This window comes from Carassius gibelio, chromosome B4, assembly GCF_023724105.1.
Source record: "Carassius gibelio isolate Cgi1373 ecotype wild population from Czech Republic chromosome B4, carGib1.2-hapl.c, whole genome shotgun sequence".
Lineage (NCBI taxonomy): Eukaryota > Metazoa > Chordata > Actinopteri > Cypriniformes > Cyprinidae > Carassius > Carassius gibelio.
Genome location: NC_068399.1, coordinates 6193545 through 6217342, shown reverse-complemented (window position 1 = coordinate 6217342; position 23798 = coordinate 6193545). Strand labels below are relative to the sequence as shown.

Below are 23798 nucleotides of genomic sequence, written 5' to 3'. Positions count from 1 at the left end.
TTCAATTTGCAGTTTAATAACAAAAATTTGGTGTTATTTAACAATGAGGTGTTAAATAACAAAAGTGAGGTGTTATTCAACATATATTTCCTAAAATTAAGAGAAAGGCGCAGTTATTAAAAATAACAAGTTAATCATGTTGAAATTTGGGTGTAAATTTACAGAAACATTTAACAGTGTATACAGACCTACTTGATTCATAGTCGCCACACCTTTTGGTCAGGTGCTTGTTTAAAGCACAAGCTAGCTTCTGACCAACAGACTCTGGAGCATAAGTGTTTGCCATACTTCTAGACAGCTTCTGCAAGTTGCGCACCAAGACAATTAACTTAGAGGATGTGCCGTGGCTTTCAGCAGACATTTCCTCTGTCACCTCCAGGAATGGTCTCAGGACCTATACAGAAACAGTTAATAAAGCAAACTTTGTTTAAAATTAAGGTTAAATAAAGGTTTTATTGTAAACAAGTCCCACAAACAAAGCCTATCTAGACATCGAGACCTCCAGAGGGGGCCAGCCTTCCCCCCCAAAAATAGATGAAGTAAACCCACCAGTTGTGAATCCTAAGGCTCCTGGAAGAAATAAAAAGAGAGTTAGCATGATCAGCATGATGACGTTAGATTAAACCTCTTATACAGGTTTTTTATTTTTTATTTTAACAGAATAGCCGCAATAGGCCAGACACAGACAGGCCTCGATAGACCAACAGAAATAGCCACGATAGGCAGACACAGACAGGCCTCGATAGGCAGACACGGACGGGCCCCGATAGGCCGAACATAAATAGCCACGATAGGCCAGACGCAGACAGCCACGATAGGCAGACACAGACAGGCCTCGATAGGCAGACACAGACAGGCCCCAATTGGCCGAACATAAATAGCCACGATAGGCAAATGCGGACAGGCCCCAATTGGCCGAACATAAATAGCCACGATAGGCAAACACGGACAGGCCCCGATAGACCAGACATAAATAGCCACGATAGGCCTCACGCAGACAGCCACGGTAGGCAGACACAGACAGGCCTCAATAGACCAACAGAAATAGCCACGATAGGCTACACGCAGACAGCCACGATAGGCAGACACAGACAGGCCTCAATAGACCAACAGAAATAGCCACGATAGGCCAGACGCAGACAGCCACGATAGGCAGATGCAGACAGGCCTTGATAGACCGTACAGAATAGCCATGAAAGGCAGACACAGACAGCCTCGATAGACCGTACAGAAAAATAGCCATGATAGCCAGACACGGACAGGCCTCGATAGACCATACATAAAGAGCCACGATAGGCCAGACGCAGACAGCCACAATAGGCAGATGCAGACAGGCCTCGATAGACCGTACAGAATAGCCATGATGGCCAGACACAGATAGGCCTTAAAAGACCGTACAAAATAGCCATGACATATACAGCCTTAATAGACCATACAGATATAGTAACACCATCACCAGTAATTGCATGAATTTACCTGATTAGTTACAGGAGAGCTTGCTTAGCTTCAAGAATGGTTTTGATGATCAGGTCTGATGTATGATGCGAATGCTGCGGAAGACCATCTGCCCATGATCTTAATAGCTGATGTAGAGATCCCTCGTTCAGCTGCCGAGGTAGCTGCACCAATTCTGAATGAATGGCCAGTATAGAGAGAGGGGGAGATCTAGAGAGTTAAGTGAGATCTAAAACAGGCCTTAGAAAGGGGTGCTCCGTTAGGTAAAATAAAAAGTGGTGCGTTTTTTGAAGTTCTAGGTCGGATTTTAAGATATTTCACCATGGCAGAGAAGGGACAGAATTTATTATTGATTTTAGAAATTGTTAAGGAGACACCAGAATCTTGCACATCGGTTTTTGAGTGCTTGAGGAAGAGAGTGAAGAATTTAGGTCCGAATCGTATATCAGAAAAGGAAATACCGCGAGCAGGATCAAATTGATTGGTTTCGGAAGTGAATTCCCCTGGACGCATAAACCCATAGAAGGCAGAAAAAAAAACTGCTTCGAGAAGAAAATTGAGGTACACAGAGAGATGTCCATAGCGAACGGAAGTAATTAATTTATGTAATATAGGCAGGGTAATAGGCAGACGTTTATCTTTAATTTTTATGGAAGATTTAGCTAGCCCTTTGAGAAGTAATCAAATGGAATAATCAGAAAAAAGGCTTTGAAAATTGGGATTATAAAATTTAGTGTAGAATTGGATGCCGGCGAGGAGTCTGCGAATAGAAGAAATTTTGAGATTGCGATTTTTAAAATTAGAGACGAGAAAGGAGCAAACGGTCGAAATTAGAATAGGAAAAACAGAAATTTGGAAGGAAAAACAAAACATTAGAAAAGCGGACCATGCAGACGTGTAGGCTTTGAGTGTAGGGGGGGCGACGCCTTTAGAAATGTAATTTCTAGCTGGCGTAAGCAGGTCGTTTAGTTCAGAATTATGTCTGCTAACGGAGGGCAGATTAAAGGATCCGGGTTGGCTGAGGGGCACAGCTGTCTGAACGTCTGAAATCGAGAGAGCGCATCAGCAATAACATTGAAGTGACCGGGTATATGTTCAGCTTTGATAATAAAATTGAAAACAACTGATTGCCAAATTAACCGTCTCAGAAAAGGCATGATCATAAGGCAAGAGGATCTCCCTTTATGAATGATGGCGACTGTGTTATCGCAGAACATCAAGATACGTTTACATGACCATTCTGGGCCCCAGATGACACTGGCGACAGCTATAGGGTAAATCTCGTAAAGCGCGGATGAAGCGGAGTCGGAATCGGTTTTAGGGAAGTCGTTGGGCCATTTTTCAGCAAACCATTGCCCTTGGAAGAACCCCCCGAAACCAATTGAAGGGGCCGCGTCTGTGAATAATTGGAATTGGAGCGATGATTTGAAATCATCGTTGTAGAAAAAAGAAATACCGTTCCACTCATTAAGCAGTCTTTTCCAGAATTTAATGTCAGATAAACAGCCTTCGTCTAGTTGGATCTGATCGCTTAGTTTTTCACAACGCTTCGGAGAGGCTATTAAAAATGTGAGGGCTACTTCTACACCCAAATGTAAGCCTAACGGCAAAATAGAATAAGATAATCGACAAAATTTGGATCGGGGTGAGAAGAGAGGTAGTTAGAAAGAATGGAAACATTAATGGGGGTAGAGGGGTGGCTTTTCAGAATTTTCTGCGAAATGGGGCTTTTCCTCGGATTGGAGGTTTGTATCGGCGTGGACAGACAGATTTCGGGTGCGGATCCTTGCAGAAGCTGCAAATGTGTTCATATTTACATTGAGAAAAGGAACAGACAGATTCATTGAAGTTATGGCAAATAATAGCGCCTTTTTGTTCTGTGTTCAAGCGTATCTTGCTGTTATGTGGAAGCCTTACATTTTCAGCACCTTGGACAGCGTGCGGCACTTGGCTGGCAAAAGCTTTGGGGCAGAAAGGCACCGAGTGTCCGTGAGCGCTACAGATACTACAAGCCAGCGTTTTAGCGCCGCCGAAATGACGAACAAGCAGTTCGGTGTCCGTCACGGACCAGTCTAGTCTGGTGTTAAACAGTGAAATAAAGGAAGCGGATTTAGCGGAGAATGATTTATGATATTCGTAGAATAATGTGCCCCCGTAACGTTGATTAAAGTCTGCCATCATGGCTAAATGTAAATCCAGTTCTTCCCTTCGATCTGGGAAAGCTTGGCACAGAATGTCTCTGAATACGCTAAAAGCGATGACAAACTCTGCGAATGTAAGATTCCTTTGTAACCTCGGATCGGAAGTTTTAAGCAAGACTGCCACGTCACCACAGTCGACCACCTTCCTGTCAGCAGCAGGCGAGGGAAGCAGAAGTGAAGCAAGGTTTAAATCCTTACCTTGAATGATGTTTGTTCTGATATGGGGAGATACCGTAGCAGCGGCTGGAGAAACGAAGCACCTACCGAATAGCTGGCCGGGGGTTGCTGTAGAAAGGTTAAATAATGGGGTTTCGGTTGGAGCAGGGACATCTTGGAATGGAGTCTGAGCCGGTTGGTGAGAAGTTGGCAGGGCTGAAGAAGTAGAAGCGACGCTCGAGGGATCGCTTGATCCACAGGCAGGAGGACGGAATTGAGGAGTTACAGCGAAGGTGACAGCCGGATCCGGGCCATTGGAACTAGCAGCTGACTGTTTGAATATTGCCATCCTTGATTCCAGATTTTTTACGGTTTGGGAGAGGCTTTGAACCGCTTGGAGGAGTTGAATGTTGACTCCGTCAGGTTCAGTGATGTCCGGAAGAACAGGTGCCCGAGAGGGGTGCAGAGAGGGGTTCCCGGAAGTTAAAAAACCTCTCTAGCATTAAACAGGTGGAATTCCACTTAGCTCCACTTCTTGGAGAAGGCGCAGTCGGGGCCTTTTCAGATCTTTTTTCAAGTTGTCAAGCTTCTCCTTTGCTGTGCAACTGGATCTTAAAAATCCTACCACTCTCATCACTTTGGATCTCAAGTCATCAAGTTCAGTGACTGCAGCAAGACTGTCTTTTACAATAAGATTTAGAGTGTGTGTAAAGCATGGCAGATGTCTCATGTTCATTTTTTTACTGCTGAAACTACATTTGCTCTGTTGTCTGTAGTTACACAAAAAACTCTGTCCTGAAGACCCCACTCCAGAAGGATACTGTGGAGGTGTGTAGTTATGGCATAAGCCGTGTGTCTTCAGTCTTATAAAACACGCAACAATTTTTTAATCAGTGTATAGAAAGAGGACTATATTTAGGACTAATATGTGAGAATATTGACATTTTGCATATAAATCCATATAGCCTAGCTCACTAACATAGGCTATCACTTTTAATGCTTCGATGCAAAGTAAACCACCATTTCTTTATGATAATATAACACATACCGTATTTTCCGGACTATAAGTTGCACTTTTATTCATAATTTGGCTGGTCCTGCGACTTATAGTCAGGTGCGACTTATTCATCAAAATTAATTTGACATGAACCAAGAGAAAACATTACCATCTACATCCGCGAGAGGGCGCTCTATGCTGCGCAGTGCTCCAATTGATGTTTGTCTTACGTTTCATGAGCTATAAGTATTATAAGGAATGATGTCCCGAGTCAGAAATTTCATATTACTGTTGCTGAATGGCAAATCCCAGTCTGTTTTGGACCCAGTTAATCCGAGAAAGTAGTCTGTTTCTCCTTATCTGCTAAATGAATAAATGATAAAAGTGATATAAATCGATGGGCACATGGATGTGTTTAATTATTTAAATGATTTCCCTTATGAACAGTTTAGCTTAACATTAGCGTAACCAGAGTAGAGCACAGTTTCATGTGTACCCCCAGCCTGCGAGGGGCGATTGGGTTATGTGACGAGAGGGACGGGGCTGAGAGCCATGGGAATGGAGCGAGGCCAGTCGAGTTAATGATAATGCATGACACCTGTGCCCCTCACCGTTCTTGAGTCCCACAGAGGACCTCCAGGAGGATAAAAAAAGGAACGACGACAGTAAAAGACGAGAGAGGACCAGGCCAGAACTTTATTTTGTTTTGTGTGTTGCAGTCGTCCTCAAGGGCTGATGCTTTACTTAAATTTTTTGTTTGTTGTTGTTATTTAAATGTTCTCCAGTTCCGCCTCCTTCTTTCCTGACCTATGAACTTTGTTACACAGACGTATGTGTGCTATCTGGGTAGTTGATGCCCTCCTAGTTTGGGTACATAATGTCTAATACTGAGCCAATTGCTGCAGTCATTATTCATCCAAGGTTTTAAAATCCTGGACCAGTGATGAAGGTGTCATCAAATTTGCTAAGAGAACTTTTCTAAATGGAACAATATTTCCTTATTTAATCTTTTTTTATTTTACTTTGATAGTGTTTACATGCATACAACCTAGAAATGATGAAAAGATATAATGGCAAATCTAGAGTCTTTGTTCCCTTAAGCACTTCTGATGAAGAGGATTTCTTATCAAATATCAAGCATACACAACACACACACACACACACAAACAGGAGACATCCAAACAACTGGATGCATAACTAAATGTACAGCTGAAGTTAATGACTATGTTGACATCTTATCCAACCTGTCGCTTAAGCTGCCTGCTCAGTGCAGCTGGATGATCATCAGTCCAAGAAGGGGAGCAATTAATTCACATAAGTCAAGTTACTTTCATTCAAGTAATGGAGGTGTGTACACTTTGTGGTGTGTGGATGCATGCAATGTGGCATGTGATGTAGGAGTGCAGGATTGGGAAGTAATAGAATAAACTATACATTTAAAATACAAAAGTAACTATTCCATTGTAGGTACATTTTATATAGATGATAAGTCAATTCACAGTTATATCCAGAAAGTAGTTTAGATTATTATCTAGTGATTACTTTGAATTTAAATGTCATTTATTGTATTTACTACTATTGTAACCTGTTGGGGAATTCTTAACCAGGGGCAATTTGTTGATTCTCTGACTGTTTAAAAACACACACACACACACACACACACACACACACAGTCTGTTCAATTAGCAACCTGCAGAGTGCAGACATGCTAGTCATGATGCAAAAATGACAGGAAAACAGAAAGCCTTGTGCGTAGGGAATTTCTCTCATGGAAAAGCAAGACTAAGGACATCGCAGTACTGTGCAAGCTATGTCAACCTACAGCAAAACTATCAGCTTCAAAGGGATCTACATCTATTCTGAAAAATGATCTTGTTCTTGATCTTTAACATAGTTTATCCAGTAACTCTTACAAGTGCTGGTTATATAATTAGAATATCATCAAAAAGTTGATTTATTTCACTAATTCCATTCAAAAAGTGAAACTTTGTATATTATATTAATTCTTTACACACAGACTGATATATTTCAAATGTTTATTATAATTTTGATGATTATAACTGAAACTAAGGAAAATCCCAAATTCAGTATCTCAGAAAATTAGAATATTATTTAAAACCAATAAAAAGAAAGGATTTTTAGATATCGTACTAAAAGGTATGAAAATGAAAAGTTTGAGCATGTACAGCACTCAATACTTAGTTGGGGCTCCTTTTCCCTGAATTACTGAAGCAATGCGGTGTGGCATGGAGTCGATCAGTCTGTGGCACTGCTCAGATGTTATGAGAGCCCAGGTTGCTCTGATAGTGGCCTTCAGCTCTTCTGCATTCTTGGGTCTGGCATATCACACCTTCCTCTTCACAATACCCCATAGATTTTCTGTGGGGTTAAGGTCAGGTGAGTTTTCTGGACAATTAAGAACAGGGATACCATGGTCCTGAAACCAGGTACTGGTAGCTTTGGCACAGGTGCCAAGTCCTGTTAGAAAATTAAATCCACATCTCCATAAATTTGGTCAGCAGCAGGAATCATGAAGTGCTCTAAAACTTCCTGGTATGCTGGTACGCTCTATGCTAATTTATGTTTACAAAAACAAATCTGCAACAAATCTTGGCAACCCTACACTGTTAAACATATTTGTCAGCTTTTGGTCATGTAAGGCCAGTGAATCTCAACCAAAGCTCATTCACACTCTGACCATCATGATATATGCCGCGTTTCCACCGCAGGAACTTTCCCCAGGAACTAGGGACTTTGGGCTGGTACTCGGTGTGTTTCCACCACAGGAACCAGGAACTAAATAAAGTTCCGGGTAAAAAAATGCCCCTCAGAAAGTCCCTGCTGGCCAGGTAGTACTTTTTCAAAGTTACGAAACTTTCGGGGGCGGAACTTGGGCGCTAAAAATTTTGATTGGTTGAGTTCACACAGCATTGGTTGAGTTCAACCACCATTTATTCGGATCATTTTCAAAATATTACTGTCATTGTGTCATGAAATGTAATTTTAAAAGTACTTCAGGCGAGAATGTAGTTGTTTAAAACTCAAATCTGTGGTTTATTTATAAAGACAGCGCCTATTTAAAAATGTGTTTCACCCATCTCGGAGACGATCGCGTGGAGCTCAGTCCTCATGTATCTGCCGAGAGCAGCCTCTCCTCGGCTAGACCTTCTAATGTGGTTAAACATAATATATCATTCGTTTGGGTAAATCTAACAGGTTATCTTTGGTCTGTATTCAATTTATCTATATGTTCAAATGAAAATATATTTTTTTATATTTAATATATTTATATATTATTTTTTTTCATTGTAATGGCTGTATATATACACATATCCCTGAACTAAGCACATTTCTGCAGCTGTTATTATGCTCAAATGAAAACGAAAGAAGGCAGTGGTATTTGATATCATATTTTGTTTTATTGTAAATATTAGTGAGGAAAACTGCAGTAGCTGAGACGAGCTGACTGATGTTATCAAGTACGCTGCTGTTTGCAGATTTACCGTATTTGCGTCGTCGCGGACATCACACTCCTGAGTCACATGCACAGACTCTAAACTACCGAGGATGCACGTCCAAAATCAGCATACTTTGTTTTGAGAAATGCGCGCAGAGCTACGTCACCAGACTATTTGCCTAATCTTCCTGGTACTTTAGAAGGCGGAGGAAACGCGGAAAGCAAGTCTGGGCGGGGAAAAAGGTTCCTGGTTATTTCGGTGGAAACACTGCAATAGATAAACAAAGCCTAATTTATGATGATGGAAAGGAATTCAGAAGCTGCTGCTTTATAATACCTCAAAGCTTTTAACACCCCATTCTAGGTGTTAGCATGAAGGAGTTAGGATTTGACTTAGAAAAGAAAGGCAACATTCCTTTTTGATAACCCAAATTCTGTTAAAAGAGCAGTAAAAATCATACTGAAACTCAAATCATATCTTTCTGGAAGCAAATACCTCAGACAGGAAAAACTGATGCAGACATGCATCTACAAGTACAGGAAGTATTGAAATACATACCTGGCATGTTCTCCTCAAGCCAGGCCTCTTGGATTTCTTTGTCACACAGGATTGTTTCTAAAATAAAAAGAAGGCAGGAAACAAAAGCCATCATTCAGTGTATACTGAGTGTACTGGAAAAAACAATATCTGCATTTTCTTATATTTGTCTAATGAAAAGGCATTGGTACCTATAGTCTAGGGTCTTTCCTTTAAACTCTGATAAAGGCCCCTGCTCAAGGGCCATGAGAATCTTGCTGATCTTCGCAAGCTGGAGAGTGCCCTCAGGTAAACGATAGCACTGGCGATGGACTCTGATGTCATGGCCAAGAAAATTTGCCAGTTGGTCAAGCTCTGTGTCATTCAGATAGAGTACTTTTGAGAGTGTAGTAACATGCTTCCTGAGCTTTGTAGCGGTGAGTGAGAGAGGGTTCTTGGCTCCACAAGCTTTCACAAACTAACAAATGCAATCTGACCCTCTGTAGTGGGACACTGCATATGGCCATGCAAACATGTATGGATTGTATTCAGCTAGTCCACATTCTTTTTTTCTTCTCCACAAGCGAATTTAAGGGAATCCACCATCGCAGCGGTTAAGAGCACAGGCACCTTCCGCCCTGTTTTACCTCTTATTTAAAGTCTCACAAAATGCTTGCAGATACTTTTCCCTAGCTCAAGAGAGAGCTACATTGTGCTACATACACAAGTCACTGTAGAACTGGTGCTGCGCGTCATTCAGGTAGCAATGCAGAGTTCTTACATCTTCTGTAAAAGGTCACAGCTGTGGGGAATTCCACTTGGCTGATATGAGCTCATTCCACCTGGCATCATACACTTGACGAAAGCAGCGAGCCGCTGTTGCACCATCATTATCACCTTTCATCATTGCATTGGTTTCAAGTGGCATGGACACATTTTTCAGTCCATGTCCTAGCTTTATAGCAAGTGTTGTAGTTTTGTATTTTGCGGTTTCCTCATTGAAACTTGCTGTGTGTCTTAATGCAGTAACTGCTAGCATGAAGTTTTTTGGTGTGACATAATCTTTGATAGTTTGCAGTGGTGTGACCTCTCTACCATGTAAATGCAGCCGACCAAGCTCCCTCATCTTTTGACGAATATATTCATGCTTGCTAACATCGACTCCAAGCCTGTTATATAGATATTTTCCAAACTCCATGATGCAAAGATATCATCTTGTGTCATGCTGCCCACTAGCTTCCATACACTTTCACTAACTGCAGAGGGTGCCGGTTCCGCAAACGCGGAGGGATTTGACTCTAGTTTTTCCAGGTTTAGATTTAACACAGGTTTGAATTTGGTTGTTTGAAGGGAACAATAATTCCAGACTCTGTTTTAATAACTTAAAGTTAACTTTGTTTTTCAGAAATTCATCTCTTTTAAGTGAGCACGCTCCAATTGTTTAGATATTGTCACAGGACGTGCACAAGACAGACACAGTGGGCGTGGCGTCAGGCCTCGAGAGGCTTTTATTAACAGAAATCATAAAATAACAGGGAATAAAAGTGGCCAAAGGGGGAAAGTGTCCAAAATAACAGGGAATCTGGTGTCCTCGTCGTGCTGCGGGGTTTGTGTAGGTCGGGCAGTGTTCATCGAGGAAGGGTCCAGGCAAGGGGCGGAGTCCGGCGGCCGCACGCGCTCCCCTCCTAGGTCCGGGGCGCGAGGGGCGGCGGCTTCTCCTAGCGGCCGCGTCTCTCTCGTTGGCCGCGGCGCTGGTAGGGGATGGACGGCCCGGCATCCTGGCCCGCCGGCTGTGTAAACGGGTGCGGTTCTCCTCCGGATCGCGGGTCCGGCAGCTCACGTCTTGGTGGCGCGGGAGTCCCTCAACGCACCCTTCCTGGACCCACGAGGACACCAGTGTGCATGCACGGGGAAGGGACCGGTCTCCCGAGGAGAGGCGCGTTGGGCTTTTAAACAGCGGCGGGGATGAGGCTCCATTTACATCAGGTGTGCCCCATCACACGCCGCCAGCCCTGACTCGTCCAGCGCCCCTCCTCTCACACACCCCCTCCAGTCGGGAGCCTGGTGAAGGGCGGCGATTTAGGACGGGTTGCCGGTGATAATCAGGGAGGAGGCAGCTGACTCGTCACAATATTTTTTGGGCCGCTGATCTACAATATAGGCAGTACTGTCGCTTGTTGTACATTCGAGATCCATTACTCTTTCTGACAACAGCAGGAACAAGTACTGATGCATCTCCAACTGTTGTTTTACCTGATCAGGAGCATGATGTTGGCTTTGTGTTATAGCAGCAATTCTGTTATTGTCCTGGAATTTAGCAAGAGATGTCTTGAATTTCAGCTTGCATGGAAGTGAACAACGTACTGTTGCATAAGCAAAATATAATTCTGTAAGAATCCTTATTTTATCCTGCACATCTCTAATGCCTTTTTTTTGTTCTTGCAAGTCAAAATTGTTTATTTTGTACATAAAAATGGTTACATTTTAGAGTAAGACTTTTTTGCTTTTGATATATCTGTCTTGAATTTAATAAAAATCACGTGAGTCTTTAAAAAAAAGGAATGTATTACAATTGTGCTCATAGTAACTAGCTAAGTTAAGCTTCTCAATGGCTTCATTATTTTAACTATCTATGCACACAGCTTAGCACAGTACACATTTAGGCATGTCCAAATCCACTTTTACTGGTTTGAAGGCGGAAACAGTCTTTCCCTGTTTTTTGTATGGAGTCCTTACCCTTCGTGTATCAGCATTCTCATCCCCCAAGATTCTTCCTGTCTGCTTGTCCTCCGAGTTCCCTTTCATGTCCCTTTTCCTTTGTTTGTTTATTTTGGACTGTCTTTTTGGTTTTGACCTTGGCTGTGTTTGACAACGATTTAGATTACCCTTTATTGAATAAATACCTGCAATTGGATCTCTATCTCCCTGCGTCTCTCTGGTGCACGATCTTCACAGTATTCCTTTGTATAATAATTAGGTGTGGTTTGGGGCGTAACATGCAGTAATCCAATCAGAGTGTCAGAGCGCCTCTAGGAGAGTTGTTCTTTCGGATACACTTTCCGATGTATTAAGATAGCAAAACGCCAAGATTTATCCTGAACACACTTCCCTGCAAGACCAGCACGACCATGAGCACAGGGCAATTTGCTATTTTAAAGATGTGAGCGCTTGATGGGAAATTGACAACTGCATTGGTCTTATACTAGCAAATACAGCTTGCATCTGGCTTTGTGCTGCACTGTGAGGGTTGCAAGATAGAGCCCCTTGTTTCAAGCCCTGAGTATTGACAGAATACAAAGGCTTGTTAACTTGCCATTTAAGGATTTAATGGCAAAATTACTTAACCTACTCATTGATGGAATTTTTTGCACTGATCATGGGTAATGCAAATGATAAAACATTTTCATAAATCGAAATATTTCATAAATTTCAAAAAACTGTGCGGTAAACGAGATCACTGCACAACTCGCCTCTTGCCTCCACCTCTGTTGTTTTAAAGCTCATGGTTCAATTTAAGTTTGTCTTTTTGTTGTTATTTCACTACGTTTCCCCCAACTTGACCACAACATTCTTTTGCATAGACTTAAACACTTTGTTGGCATCAGTGGAAGTGCATTAGCATGGTTTAAATCGTACTTATATGACTGCCATCAGTTCGTAGCAGTGAATGAAGATGCATCATATCGATCACAAGTGCAGTATGGAGTACCTCAAGGCTCAGTACTAGGGCCGCTACTCTTCACGCTTTATATGTTACCCTTGGGAGATATCATCAGGAAACATGGTGTTAGCTTTCACTGTTATGCTGATGATACTCAGCTCTATATTTCTTCACGGTCCGATGAAACACACCAATTTGAAAAACGAATGGAATGCATATTCGATGTAAAAAACTGGATGACAAGTAATTTCTTACTGTTAAATTCTGAAAAAACAGAGGTGTTATATATAGGACCTTAAAACTCTGCATGTAATAACCTAGAACACTGTCTTAGACTTGATGGTTGCTCTGTCAATTCTTCGTCATCAGTTTGGAACCTAGGTGTGCTATTTGATCGCAATCTTTCCTTAAAAAGCCACGTTTCTAGCATTTGTAAAACTGCATTTTTCCATCTCAAAAATATATCTAAATTACGGCCTATGCTCTCAATGTCAAATGCAGAAATGTTAATCCATGCATTTATGACTTCAAGGTTAGACTATTGTAATGCTTTATTGGGTGGTTGTTCTCTTTAACCTGGCTTACACATAACATACTAATATGCTTTTAATATCCAAATCTGTTAAAGGATTTTTAAGCTGCATTAATTAGGTAAACCGGAACCGGAAACACTTCCCATAACACCCTATGTCCTTGCTACATCATTAGAAGAATGGCATCTACGCTAATATAATATATAATATACAACATAAGATGTATATGACTTTGTTTCATCAGAACACAGTTTTTTTTTTAGAAAGAAATCCAGGTTTTGCAGATGCATTATCTGGTGCTATAACATTTACAGTCAAACAAGAGAGAAAAGGTAGAATGACAAGAATCCACATGTCTCCAGTTAATCAGGTAATGTATTCTGATTTGAAGCTCTATGTTTGTATATAAAACAATTCAAAAAGAAGACCACTATTGGTGGTATCAATATTCTCTTGTTATTAAGAATTTCACAAAAGAGAAGGGAAGCAGGAATCTCCAGTGATACGAATTGTGATATAAGTAGTGCTTGGCCTGTGTTTATTCGGTGGATTTCAATGCAAGAAGAACGGAGAGAATTTGTTTTCCTGAAAGAATGTACTTGGCTATGGATGCATGTAATTTAACACAGTGCCACCAATATTTCATAATTTTAATGGAAACAGTAAGTAGTTTTATGCACATATACATAGGTCCAGGTTACTCCTGAAAATTTATTTGTGTTCTGATGACAAAAAGTCATAGACATCTTGGTCAGCATGAAAGTGAATTGTCAGTAAATTTTCATTTGTTTAAACTATTACTTTAAGCAAAATTTGGAAAGAAGACATTCTGAGAACTATTTTAGATACAATCTAATCAAGGATTAAAAAAATGTATATCATTTCAGGGAGGTCAGAGAGCTGCATTGAACGATGGATGATTACCCTTGAGGGCCGTGTCATTTGTGAGGGTGTACACCCAAGATTTCTGACTGCCGTAGCAACAATGTTTGCAATGTACTACGTCTTTAACCTTTAGTATCCAGAGGAGGCATGTGGCACATTGGAATTCATTCAAAGGTATTTTATTCACCTTTTACTGTGACCTGTTAATTTGTCCCTTTTATTACTCCATATATTTATATTTAATACATTTATTACACTAAAAAAAGGTAGTCTGTAAGTTTTGTCTTTTACATTTTTCTATTAATATACATGTATATTTATTAATCCCCTTAGGCGATTTGTTGGGATAAAGCCTGAAAAAGGCTCGAAGACTGGCAGAGGCAAAGTCGTTTCGAAGAAAACTGGAAAGATCGTGAATAAGAAGTCAGCTACTGTCAACCCCAAAGTTGCATCCCTGCTAAAGAACCTCATCGATTTTGAATGGGATTTTGTCTAGGTAACTAAGCTTATTTGCTCCCTAATACTTACTTGTTCAGTGGTATTAACCCTTTGGAAATGTTACATCTTACAAATTTCACTTTTTCCACAGCATTGTAGATGTTTAATTGGATGTGCTTAGTAAAGACATGGTAGATTATGATTGTGTGTTGTTGGCTTAAAGAGATCACCCAGTAATGAGAACTTTCTCACCCTCATGCCATGAGGGCAACCAGATAAACATAAATAAGGATTTTTAATGAAATAATCCATCCATAATAGTCCATAAAATGCCTTTAAAGGACTGTCACTAGTTCAGTGCTTAAAAAAAATGTGACCCCATCAGATAAATCAAGGCCAAACCATAGGCATGTGTGAGAAAAATACTAATAAAGCTACAAGTACTAAGATAAATATAAATTATTGCTTTTGGTGTACTGTCAAATAAGCACTTACATTGATGTAAATGCATTGTGAAGCTTACATCGCAAGCATAAAGGACTGGCACAAACTTCACAACGCACTTACATCTGAATAAATTATTTACAGTTGAGAGTTAAACATATTTTTTTCACAGCTATTGTTTGGCTTCACATTAATGTCACGATCACTGTTTGTGTTTTTTAGATGTGAAACTAGTGGCAGGCATTTTATGAACATCACAGTGATTTAATTCCTTGTCTTCTGTTTTTATCTTAAGAAAATAAGTCATATATTGTAATTGGCATAAGAGTGAGTAAATTCTGAGATTTCTTTAGGTGAACATTGTTTTGCTTGTACCCGTGTCTGTTAAGAAGATAAGATTTTATGACCAGTCAATGCAGAAAATCAACCAATTTTGAATGGTTCCTTTGGCTTTACTTCCCACTTGTGCTCTCAAACATACATGTACCTATTCAGCATAAACATGTATTCATGCACAGTCCCCAACATTCTTGCACTATACACATATGCACACCTATAATATGCAGATGCTCAATCACTAAATTGTTTACTCCTTTCTGGATAACTAGAAAACCCAATCACTTTTACACACAGTTGAACTGCCTGGTCTTGTCTTGACCTGCAGTTCTGTTAAGATTGTGTTTTGTCATTTTTTCCTCCTCTACTCGGCAAGGAATCTGTCAGACGTCCCTCTAGGTAAGAATGACAAAGTTAGTCATAAAATGTGCACATTTACACAGACAGTTTTATTTCTTAAAACATTTACACAGATAGAATTTAATTAAAAAATCCTAAAAATTTCATCATATGGTTTAAAGTATTTTATACACTTGGTTAACACTTTAAGGTACACCTAACAAAACAAATGCTGTTTAATCCAGTCCTGCAGTGCCTTCATGAAGATGAGAAATTAAATGTTTAGTTTTTGTTGAAACTGTTTTAGGGAGTGATTCAGTGCTATAAATATTTTGAAGAATGTACTTTGTAGTGATGCTGAACCTGATTCCATATTACAGAGAGGTGTTTCTGTTATTTAGATTAACAGAATAGATCATTAAATAGAAAACTGTCAGTACATAATAGTAACAGCACAAACTACATCCTCCAAAATCATCATATTACTGAATCACCTCAATACAATTTAAGCAAAAACAACATTGTAACCATTATTGCAGGATGAATTAAAAGTAAACTGCATTAGTATCCTCAAATTGAAAAGTGTCTGTATACAGTACATGTCCTGTTAAGAAGCATCTCACCTAGTCCGAGTTTTTCCACTCAAACTCCATTAGGTGGCGAAGGAAGGATGACACTCTGTTGTTGATTACTGTTGTCTTCCTCTTGACGACTTCCTCTGTCTTCCGACTCACTCCGGTTTTGGCGGTGCACTTTGTTCCCTCCTCTGGGTTTATCCTCAAGAAAAACCTTTAAGCAAGAGTAAATGAATGTAAGAAGAAAAAAAAATCAAATTCTGAATTAATATAAATACAATTTAAAGGAAAATGAATTTTACTATACAATTGAAGTACAAAAGAATCTTAAAAACAGGCTTAAATATTTTTTGAGTCTGTGTGCTGTATTTCTTAAGCCATGAGCAAAAAAAGGCATCTTAGATTTCCCTCAGTGCCTTTGCTTTAAATGTTTTAGGTAACACTTTAGAATAATGGTCCTTCATTGAACGGATAGTTCACCCAAAAAAATAAATTCTGTCGTCATTTATTTCATTTTGGGGCACCATTTACTTTACGTTTTTTCCCTACTATGGAAGTGAATTGTGCCTCAAAACTGTTGAGTTGAGAACAAATGAGTACCGTATTTTTCGGACTATAAGTCGCACCTAAGTATAAGTCGCATCAGTCCAAAAATACATCATGATGAGGAAAAAAAACATATATAAGGAACCCTTGAATATAAGTCGCATATATTTACAACCAAGAGAAAACATTACCGTCTACAGCCGCCAGAGGGCGCCCTCTCGCGGCTGTAATGTTTTCTCTTGGTTCTTGTCTCTTAGTTTATTTCTCTTGGTTCATGTCAAATAAATTTTGATAAATAAGTCACACCTGACTTTAAATCGCAGGACCAGCCAAACTATGAAAAAAAGTGCTACTTATAGTCCGGAAAATACGGTAGTTCTACAGTATCACTACAGCTACTACCAATAACTAACATGGAAAAAAGAATAACTAATCAGTACATAATTGTAAATGTAGGACTGAGATATTTTTTATTAGGTAATCAATAATTTCTGAATGAGATTGGCCTCATTAAATACTAATAATTATGAAATACCTTTTTACTAAATAAATTACTAATCACAACATTATCCTGTGTCTGAGTAATTGATTACCTAATAAAAAATATCTCAGTCCTACTTTACCATTACTTATTAATCTTCTTTCCATATTAGTTATTAACCCTGCATAGTTACGTAAAATGACAGACAATTATTCTAAAGTGTTTTCATAAATTATATTTATCTGCCAAAACAATCCAAAAATGTTGTTTGTCCAGGACTGCTTAAATTCCACAAGATAATTTTATCTTCTGGAATTACATTTTTTTTTGTTTATTTTGGCAGATGAAATATAATGGTACCCTGGCTAGTTACAGCTACAAGAAAGTGAAAAACATAATATAATTTTGAGGTTAAGTTAAACATGTTAAACTTTGAGTTAACAGAACAAAACAATATGTGGAGAACTGAAGAGGTACTTACCGTTGTATGAGTTCCAGTGTTGCACAGGCAGTCTCCTGGTATTCAATGTTGAAAATGTAGAAGAATACAGATAAGGCATCTGCAAATCCCAGGTGCTTATCCAAAACATAGGCCACCTTTCCCTCAATGCTTACCATCCACTTTGTGGAAGAGAGAAATGTGTTCCCAAAAAAAATAAAAAAAATTACAAATGTTTAAAAGGCAAACACTCAATGAAGTACACTAACATTCCTCAAAATATTCTCTTACCAAGCATTATGAGTCTTGGTGTGGCTGGAAGGCTTATGTCTTTCTGGATGGATAATCTGATTTTTAATCGTAATTCTATATACTCAGTCTTTTTTTTTTTTTTTTTACGTTAGCTTTACCTCAGTTTTTAGCCCCAATGCTGACAAGAAACCGTAAACAGTATCCAGAACCGTGAGCTCTGGCCTCTGCACTGCACTGCTAGGTCCTAATCTAATTCGTAAAGCACCCTGTCGACCAAAATGTCAAAAATGAGGAAAAAAATAAAAATGACACCGTTTAAATGCAAAAAACATGATGATATTAGTCAACTAAGTTAGAGGCCAACATTATTTATTAACTAACTTCGTCTTAATTTAACGTTTAGCTTAACTATGCTCGATAAAGAAAAATCTTGCTTTTAATCTGTAATTCAATAAACTTTCCGTGACAGAATCTCCAAAGCTCACGCCACGCAAACAAGAGGACTCAGAAGAAACTTTGTCCACCATGAAGGCAAGAGCTGTTGAATCTCTCAAAATCACCGGGCAGTCAACCAATCAATCAAGGAAAAGGGTATCCCCAGACATCATCTACACAACAGTGAGTCCCAGCCAGGATTCCCTTATCAGCTCAACGCGAGCCAAGGAGACGAAACGACACAGCAGCCAGCAGCACAACCAAAAGTAAAGGCAAAGAAATCCTCTATCTATTGCTGAAAAGGTGCAAGTTGTAAATCACTTCCATCACTTCTACCACAAAAGACTGCTTTTTAAGTTATTTTCCTGATGTATCCAAATTCCTTAGCATATCCAAAACCTTAGTACAACTTGATGATGTAACAGAAACTATGGACTCTCTCTTTTCTAGCAGTTTAAATAGAGTTGCTCCTTTACGTTTAAGGAAGGTTAAGGAAACCATTATGACACCATGGTATAATAAGCATACTCGCTCCCTAAAGAGAGCAGCCCAAAAAATGGAGCGCAGCTGGAGGAAAACAAAACTAGAGATATTTCGTATTGCTTGGCGGGAAATTAACCTATCCTACAGAAAAGCATTAAAAACTGCTAGATCCGATTACTTTTCTTCTCTTTTAGAAGAAAACAAATATAACCCCAGGTATTTATTCAACACAGTGGCTAAATTAACGAAAAATAAAGCCTCAACAAGTGTTGACATTTCCCAAAATCACAGCAGTAATGACTTTATAAACTACTTTACTTCTAAAATTGATACTATAAGAGATCAAATTGCAACCATTCAGCCGTCAGCTATATTATCCAACCAGACCCCCTGAGGAACAATTCTACTCACTCTCTACTATAGGAGAGGAAGAATTGTATAAACTTGTTAAATCATCTAAACCAACAACATGTATGTTAGACCCTATACCATCTAAGCTCCTAAAAGAGGTGCTTCCAGAAGTCATAGATCCTCTTCTGACTATTATTAATTCCTCATTGTCATTAGGATATGTCCCCAAAACCTTTAAACTGGTTGTTATTAAGCCTCTCATCAAAAAAAAAAAAAAAAAAACACAACTTGACCCCAAATAACTAGTTAATTATAGACCAATCTTGAATCTCCCTTTTCTGTCCAAGATACTACAAAAGGTGGTATCCTCACAATTATATTCTTTCTTAGAGAAAAATGGTATATGTGAGGATTTCTAGTCAGGATTCTAGGGCCGTGACGGTGGTTGATTTTTACCACCGCGGTAGTCATGTATCATGTATCAACATCATGTATCAGTCATGTATCAACAACAACGGTGTTGATGAAAAAAAAAAAAAAAAGAAGAATATATATATATATATATATATATATATATATATATATATATATATATTAGTGTCAAAATTTGCTCGTTAACGAAGGCAATAACTTTTTTTCATTTTAACGTATTCTAAATATTTAATGTAGGGGCGGGGATGACCACCCACTGCTTCTGTCACTTTTTTTCTCATGACAAGAAGTAAATTTATTAACAGGAGAAGTTTCAATTACGCGCTCCACTTCACTTTATTATCAGGTGCAAGTTAAGCAAGCGCGGATGGTCCTGTGTTCAAAGTCGTCGGTGCGCGCTTCCTTTGTGCATATCCTTTCATATCAAACTGCAAAATAAACTATGTGCAAGTAGTGTCGTGGTCAGTTAAATAAATATCAAAGAAACAATGCAGTTAAACAAGAAAGTAGCCTAAATAAGAAAGTTAAATACACCCCGTCTAATGGACGCGAGCGACGCAGCGCGACAAAATACTCATAAGCAGTAATGCTACACTGGATGCAGCACAACACGACATGATAAATCCCTGTCCGGTCTGTGAGGTAGGCTACTGACACAGAGTTCAAATGGCCTCTATAGACACTAGACAGACTAAACCTGTCGCAACACGGTTGTGTTGCATCCGGTTTATTTTTCCGCCACCAAGCAAGCTCAGTAACTCCTCATCTGCACGCGCTCTCTTTGAAATAGGAATCGCTGCCATATTTCTTGTTACCATCTTTTATTTATCGCTGTCTCGTTTGTATTTGGCCAGTTTGGAGAAAGCCTCACCAAACCTGACCAGCCAGCGTTTGCGATCACGAGAACTTGTGCAAACGCTGATGGGTGACATGAATGCAGATGGCTCCAGATCGGTGATGCGGTATTTGCTTTCCCAACAAGATCCATCGCCCAACACTAAATTAATTTGCTGAATGCATAAACTGTATTTTCCTGCAATCAAATCTGCCAATCTAAAGGAAACGCTGTTGTTTGAGGTAATTTGTTAATTACCATAGACTTAGAATTTGCAACTATTACAGTTATTACACTTAAATACTAAATTTTGTATTATGCTTTGTGACGTCACGTGCACTACCGCCGGTGGCAGTAGACAACAGCGATAGCAACCGACCACCCCGGTGACGCGGTTGTCATGTCAACCGTCACAGCCATAATTTAGATCGTATCATAGTACTGAGACTGCTCTCCTTAGAGTTACAAATGACCTGGGGCCTCATGTACAAAGACTTGCGTTGAATTCATACTAAAACATTGCGTACGGACAAAGCTGTAAATGTGCGTACGCACAAAAAAAAACAGATGTATGAATCTCTGCGTACGAAGGATTCCACGCATATTCTCTTTGTACATCCCAATTAACGTAAAATTGAGCGCACATGCACGAGCACAACGCCCCACCCAGTCTCCACCCCTAATTAAATCAATTTAAATATGGTAATGAGTCCACTTTGGCAAAAGATAGCAGTAAGAAAATGGCTAAGGCAAGCGGCAAGAAACGAAAGTTTACTGAAAGTGAATTGGAGGTGCTACTATCGGAGGTAGAGACTAGAAAACATATTTTATTTGGAACGTTGTCCTCTGGAATTAATAACAAAAGGAAAAAATATGAGTGGGAGAGTTTGGCTGAAGCCGTCAATGCAGTGGGATCTGAAAGTCGCACTGTAAATGAGCTTAAAAAGAAATGGTCTGATATAAAGGTGGACGTTAAACGGAGAACTGCTGCGCACCGACAAAGTGTGGGCAGGACAGGCAGTGGTAAAGGGGTCGATGAACTTACACCCTTTGAGCAGAGAGTTGCCTCAATTATGGGTGACACTTTACTCTCTGGAGTAGTATCTTCTGCTGTGGGAGACTCCGATTTACAGGATTGCGACGAAGGTAACCAATTTCTCGTTTGTTTTTACTTTGGTACATATAGCGTACCTATATTTCATTGTCAAATGCATTCAGTGTAGCGAACCAAAAGTATACACCAGAGATTTTACGGATCCATTTCATTTATTGCAAATGTGTGTGCCCCTTAAAAATGGAACGTACTTAAATTACAGTTAACATTTGCATTTTTATTTAGACCCATATGGCGCAACAGCCGAAACATCCACTTCCCAGGAGGGGCACTCGGAGTCCGCCCCTCCTGAGCAGCCAGCGCCCACTGTGCCCAGCGTTTCCAGTGCTCTCCCCAGTGCTGACGCCCGTCCGTCTGGTCGCGTCTTGACACATGCTGTTTTGGAGTCACAACAGCAAATCATTATGGCCATCGGGGAAATTAACAGTCACCTGAAAAATATCACTGACGCACTCACAGACATAAGCCACTCATTAAAGGAATTGGTCAAAAAGTGAACTTTTGTCTCTGATTACCATTTATATTGTCGCAATCACATGTTGGCGGGCATGAACGGCTTGTTGGTTGGGCTGCACATAAATTGGTCCTGGGTCGGGGTCATCTGGCGGTGCTGCCACCTCACCAAGTGGTATGCCATGCCTATGCGCGACATTGTGCAGCACACCACAGGCCAGCACAATGCGGCACACCTTGTCAGGGCGGTATAACAACATCCCCCCAGTCCTGTCAAGGCAGCGCCACCGACATTTCAGCTGCCCAATCGCCCGCTCTACAACTGAACGAGTGCGAGAATGGGCATTATTGTATCTGCGCTCTCGGTCAGTTTGTGGGTTGGTGAGGGGGGTTAAAAGCCACGTCTTTAGTGGATAACCGCGGTCTCCTGAAGGGTTAATTAATAATTATATGCAAAAAAAAAAAAAAATTACAATTAGATAGGATCATAACTTTAAAGGCACTTACCAAGAAGCCACCCATCACGCACCCTGCCAGCTTGGAGCCTCATCCCAACCATGCTGTTTGTAAGGATGTATGAATCATGGGTTGACCCAGGCCACCTTGCCACAATATTTGTTAGGCGCATTTGTGCATCACATATTATCTGCACATTTATTGAATGGAAATGTTTCCGATTCACATATGCAAATTCTTCTTCAGATGGCGCCTTTATAGCAATGTGTGTGCAGTCGATCGCTCCGATAACATTAGGAAAACCGGCTATCGCTGCAAATTGCATTTTAATGTTTGGCTGGTCAAATGCATCATATGGGAACCTGATATACCTGGCAGACATGCGGATGATCCCGTCCCATACCACTGGCATTGCCCGGCTCAAAGACGACTGGCTTATTCCTGAGCGGTCTGCCAGTTCCCTTTGGAAAGAACCAGTTGCCAGGAAACCAAGTGTTGTCAGCACCTGCAAGGGAACGGGTATTGCGTGGCTCCTCATTGTCTCTCTCTCTAGATTCGGACCCAACTCAGCACAGAGCTCCAAGAGGACAGCCCTTGGAAATCTGAAACGGCTGATAAGCCAGTCATCATCCTGGGCCAGAAAATCATTGTGGTCCCTAAAAACTCGTTCTCTTCTGATTCTGCCATTAGCAATGTCCTCTAATAAGGCCAACGCTGCCATTGCCATAGACTAAGGGTTGTTTCAACCGTTATGCTTTTATATGTTCTTATTTAATTGCATAATTTATATAATTATAAAAAGGCTCGTGTGACAATATATGTCAATTATTTTATAAATTGCAAATTAATTGCAATGCTTCCCACAGGTGGTGGTCCGAGACTTGTAGAACAATTTGTTGTGTAATGTTTGCAACTTCACTTTATTGCCTGTAAGAGTCGCCAACGGACAAAAACAATGAGAAATGAACGTACGCCAGACATGAAATTGGCTTGGAGGAACGCACATTCTTGCGTTAATTTCACTGTTAGTACATCCGACCGTGAGCGTGAAAGCTGGCGTACGCAAAGTTTTTGTGCGTACGCAAGGTTGATACATGAGACCCCTGCTCTTATCATCTGATCGTGGTTGTATCTCTCTATTAGTTTTATTGGATCTTAGTTTGACACACTTGACCACAACATTCTTTTGCATAGACTTGAACACTTTGTTGGCATTAATGGAAGTGCATTAGCATGGTTTAAATCGTACTTATATGACCGCCATTAGTTCGTAGCAGTGAATTAAGATGTATCATATCGATCACAAGTGCAGTATGGAGTACCTCATGGCTCAGTACTAGGGCCGCTACTCTTCACGCTTTATATGTTACCCTTGGAAGATATCATCAGGAAACATGGTGTTAGCTTTCACTGTTATGCTGATGATACTCAGCTCTATATTTCTTTGTGGCCCGGTGAAACACAGCAATTTGAAAAACTAATGGAATGCATAGTCGCTATAAAAAACTGGATGACAAGTAATTTCTT

General features: G+C 40.1%; 2 protein-coding genes across 3 annotated transcripts; one reads left to right on the top strand and one right to left on the bottom strand.

The window, feature by feature from the left end:
* The first annotated feature begins 20722 nt into the window (after window positions 1-20722).
* On the top strand, window positions 20723-21860 carry LOC127956078 (nuclear apoptosis-inducing factor 1-like). Its single transcript, XM_052553855.1, has 2 exons — window positions 20723-21394; window positions 21588-21860. Exons 1-2 carry the CDS (start codon window positions 20989-20991, stop codon window positions 21857-21859), a joined length of 678 nt encoding a protein of 225 aa, XP_052409815.1. The 5' UTR covers window positions 20723-20988; the 3' UTR covers window position 21860.
* On the bottom strand, window positions 21634-23376 carry LOC127956020 (putative nuclease HARBI1). 2 transcript variants are annotated; one of them, XM_052553770.1, is made up of 3 exons: window positions 22323-23376; window positions 21878-22242; window positions 21634-21737 (listed from the first exon to the last, which is right to left on the bottom strand). In XM_052553770.1, the coding sequence occupies exons 1-2, from the start codon at window positions 22996-22998 to the stop codon at window positions 21881-21883; spliced, it is 1038 nt and encodes a 345-aa protein (XP_052409730.1). In that variant the 5' UTR covers window positions 22999-23376; the 3' UTR covers window positions 21634-21737; window positions 21878-21880. The 2 variants fall into 2 exon arrangements, with proteins under 2 accessions (XP_052409730.1, XP_052409731.1); XM_052553771.1 differs by having other exon boundaries at window positions 21676-21793.
* Between the last annotated feature and the right edge of the window lie 422 nt (window positions 23377-23798).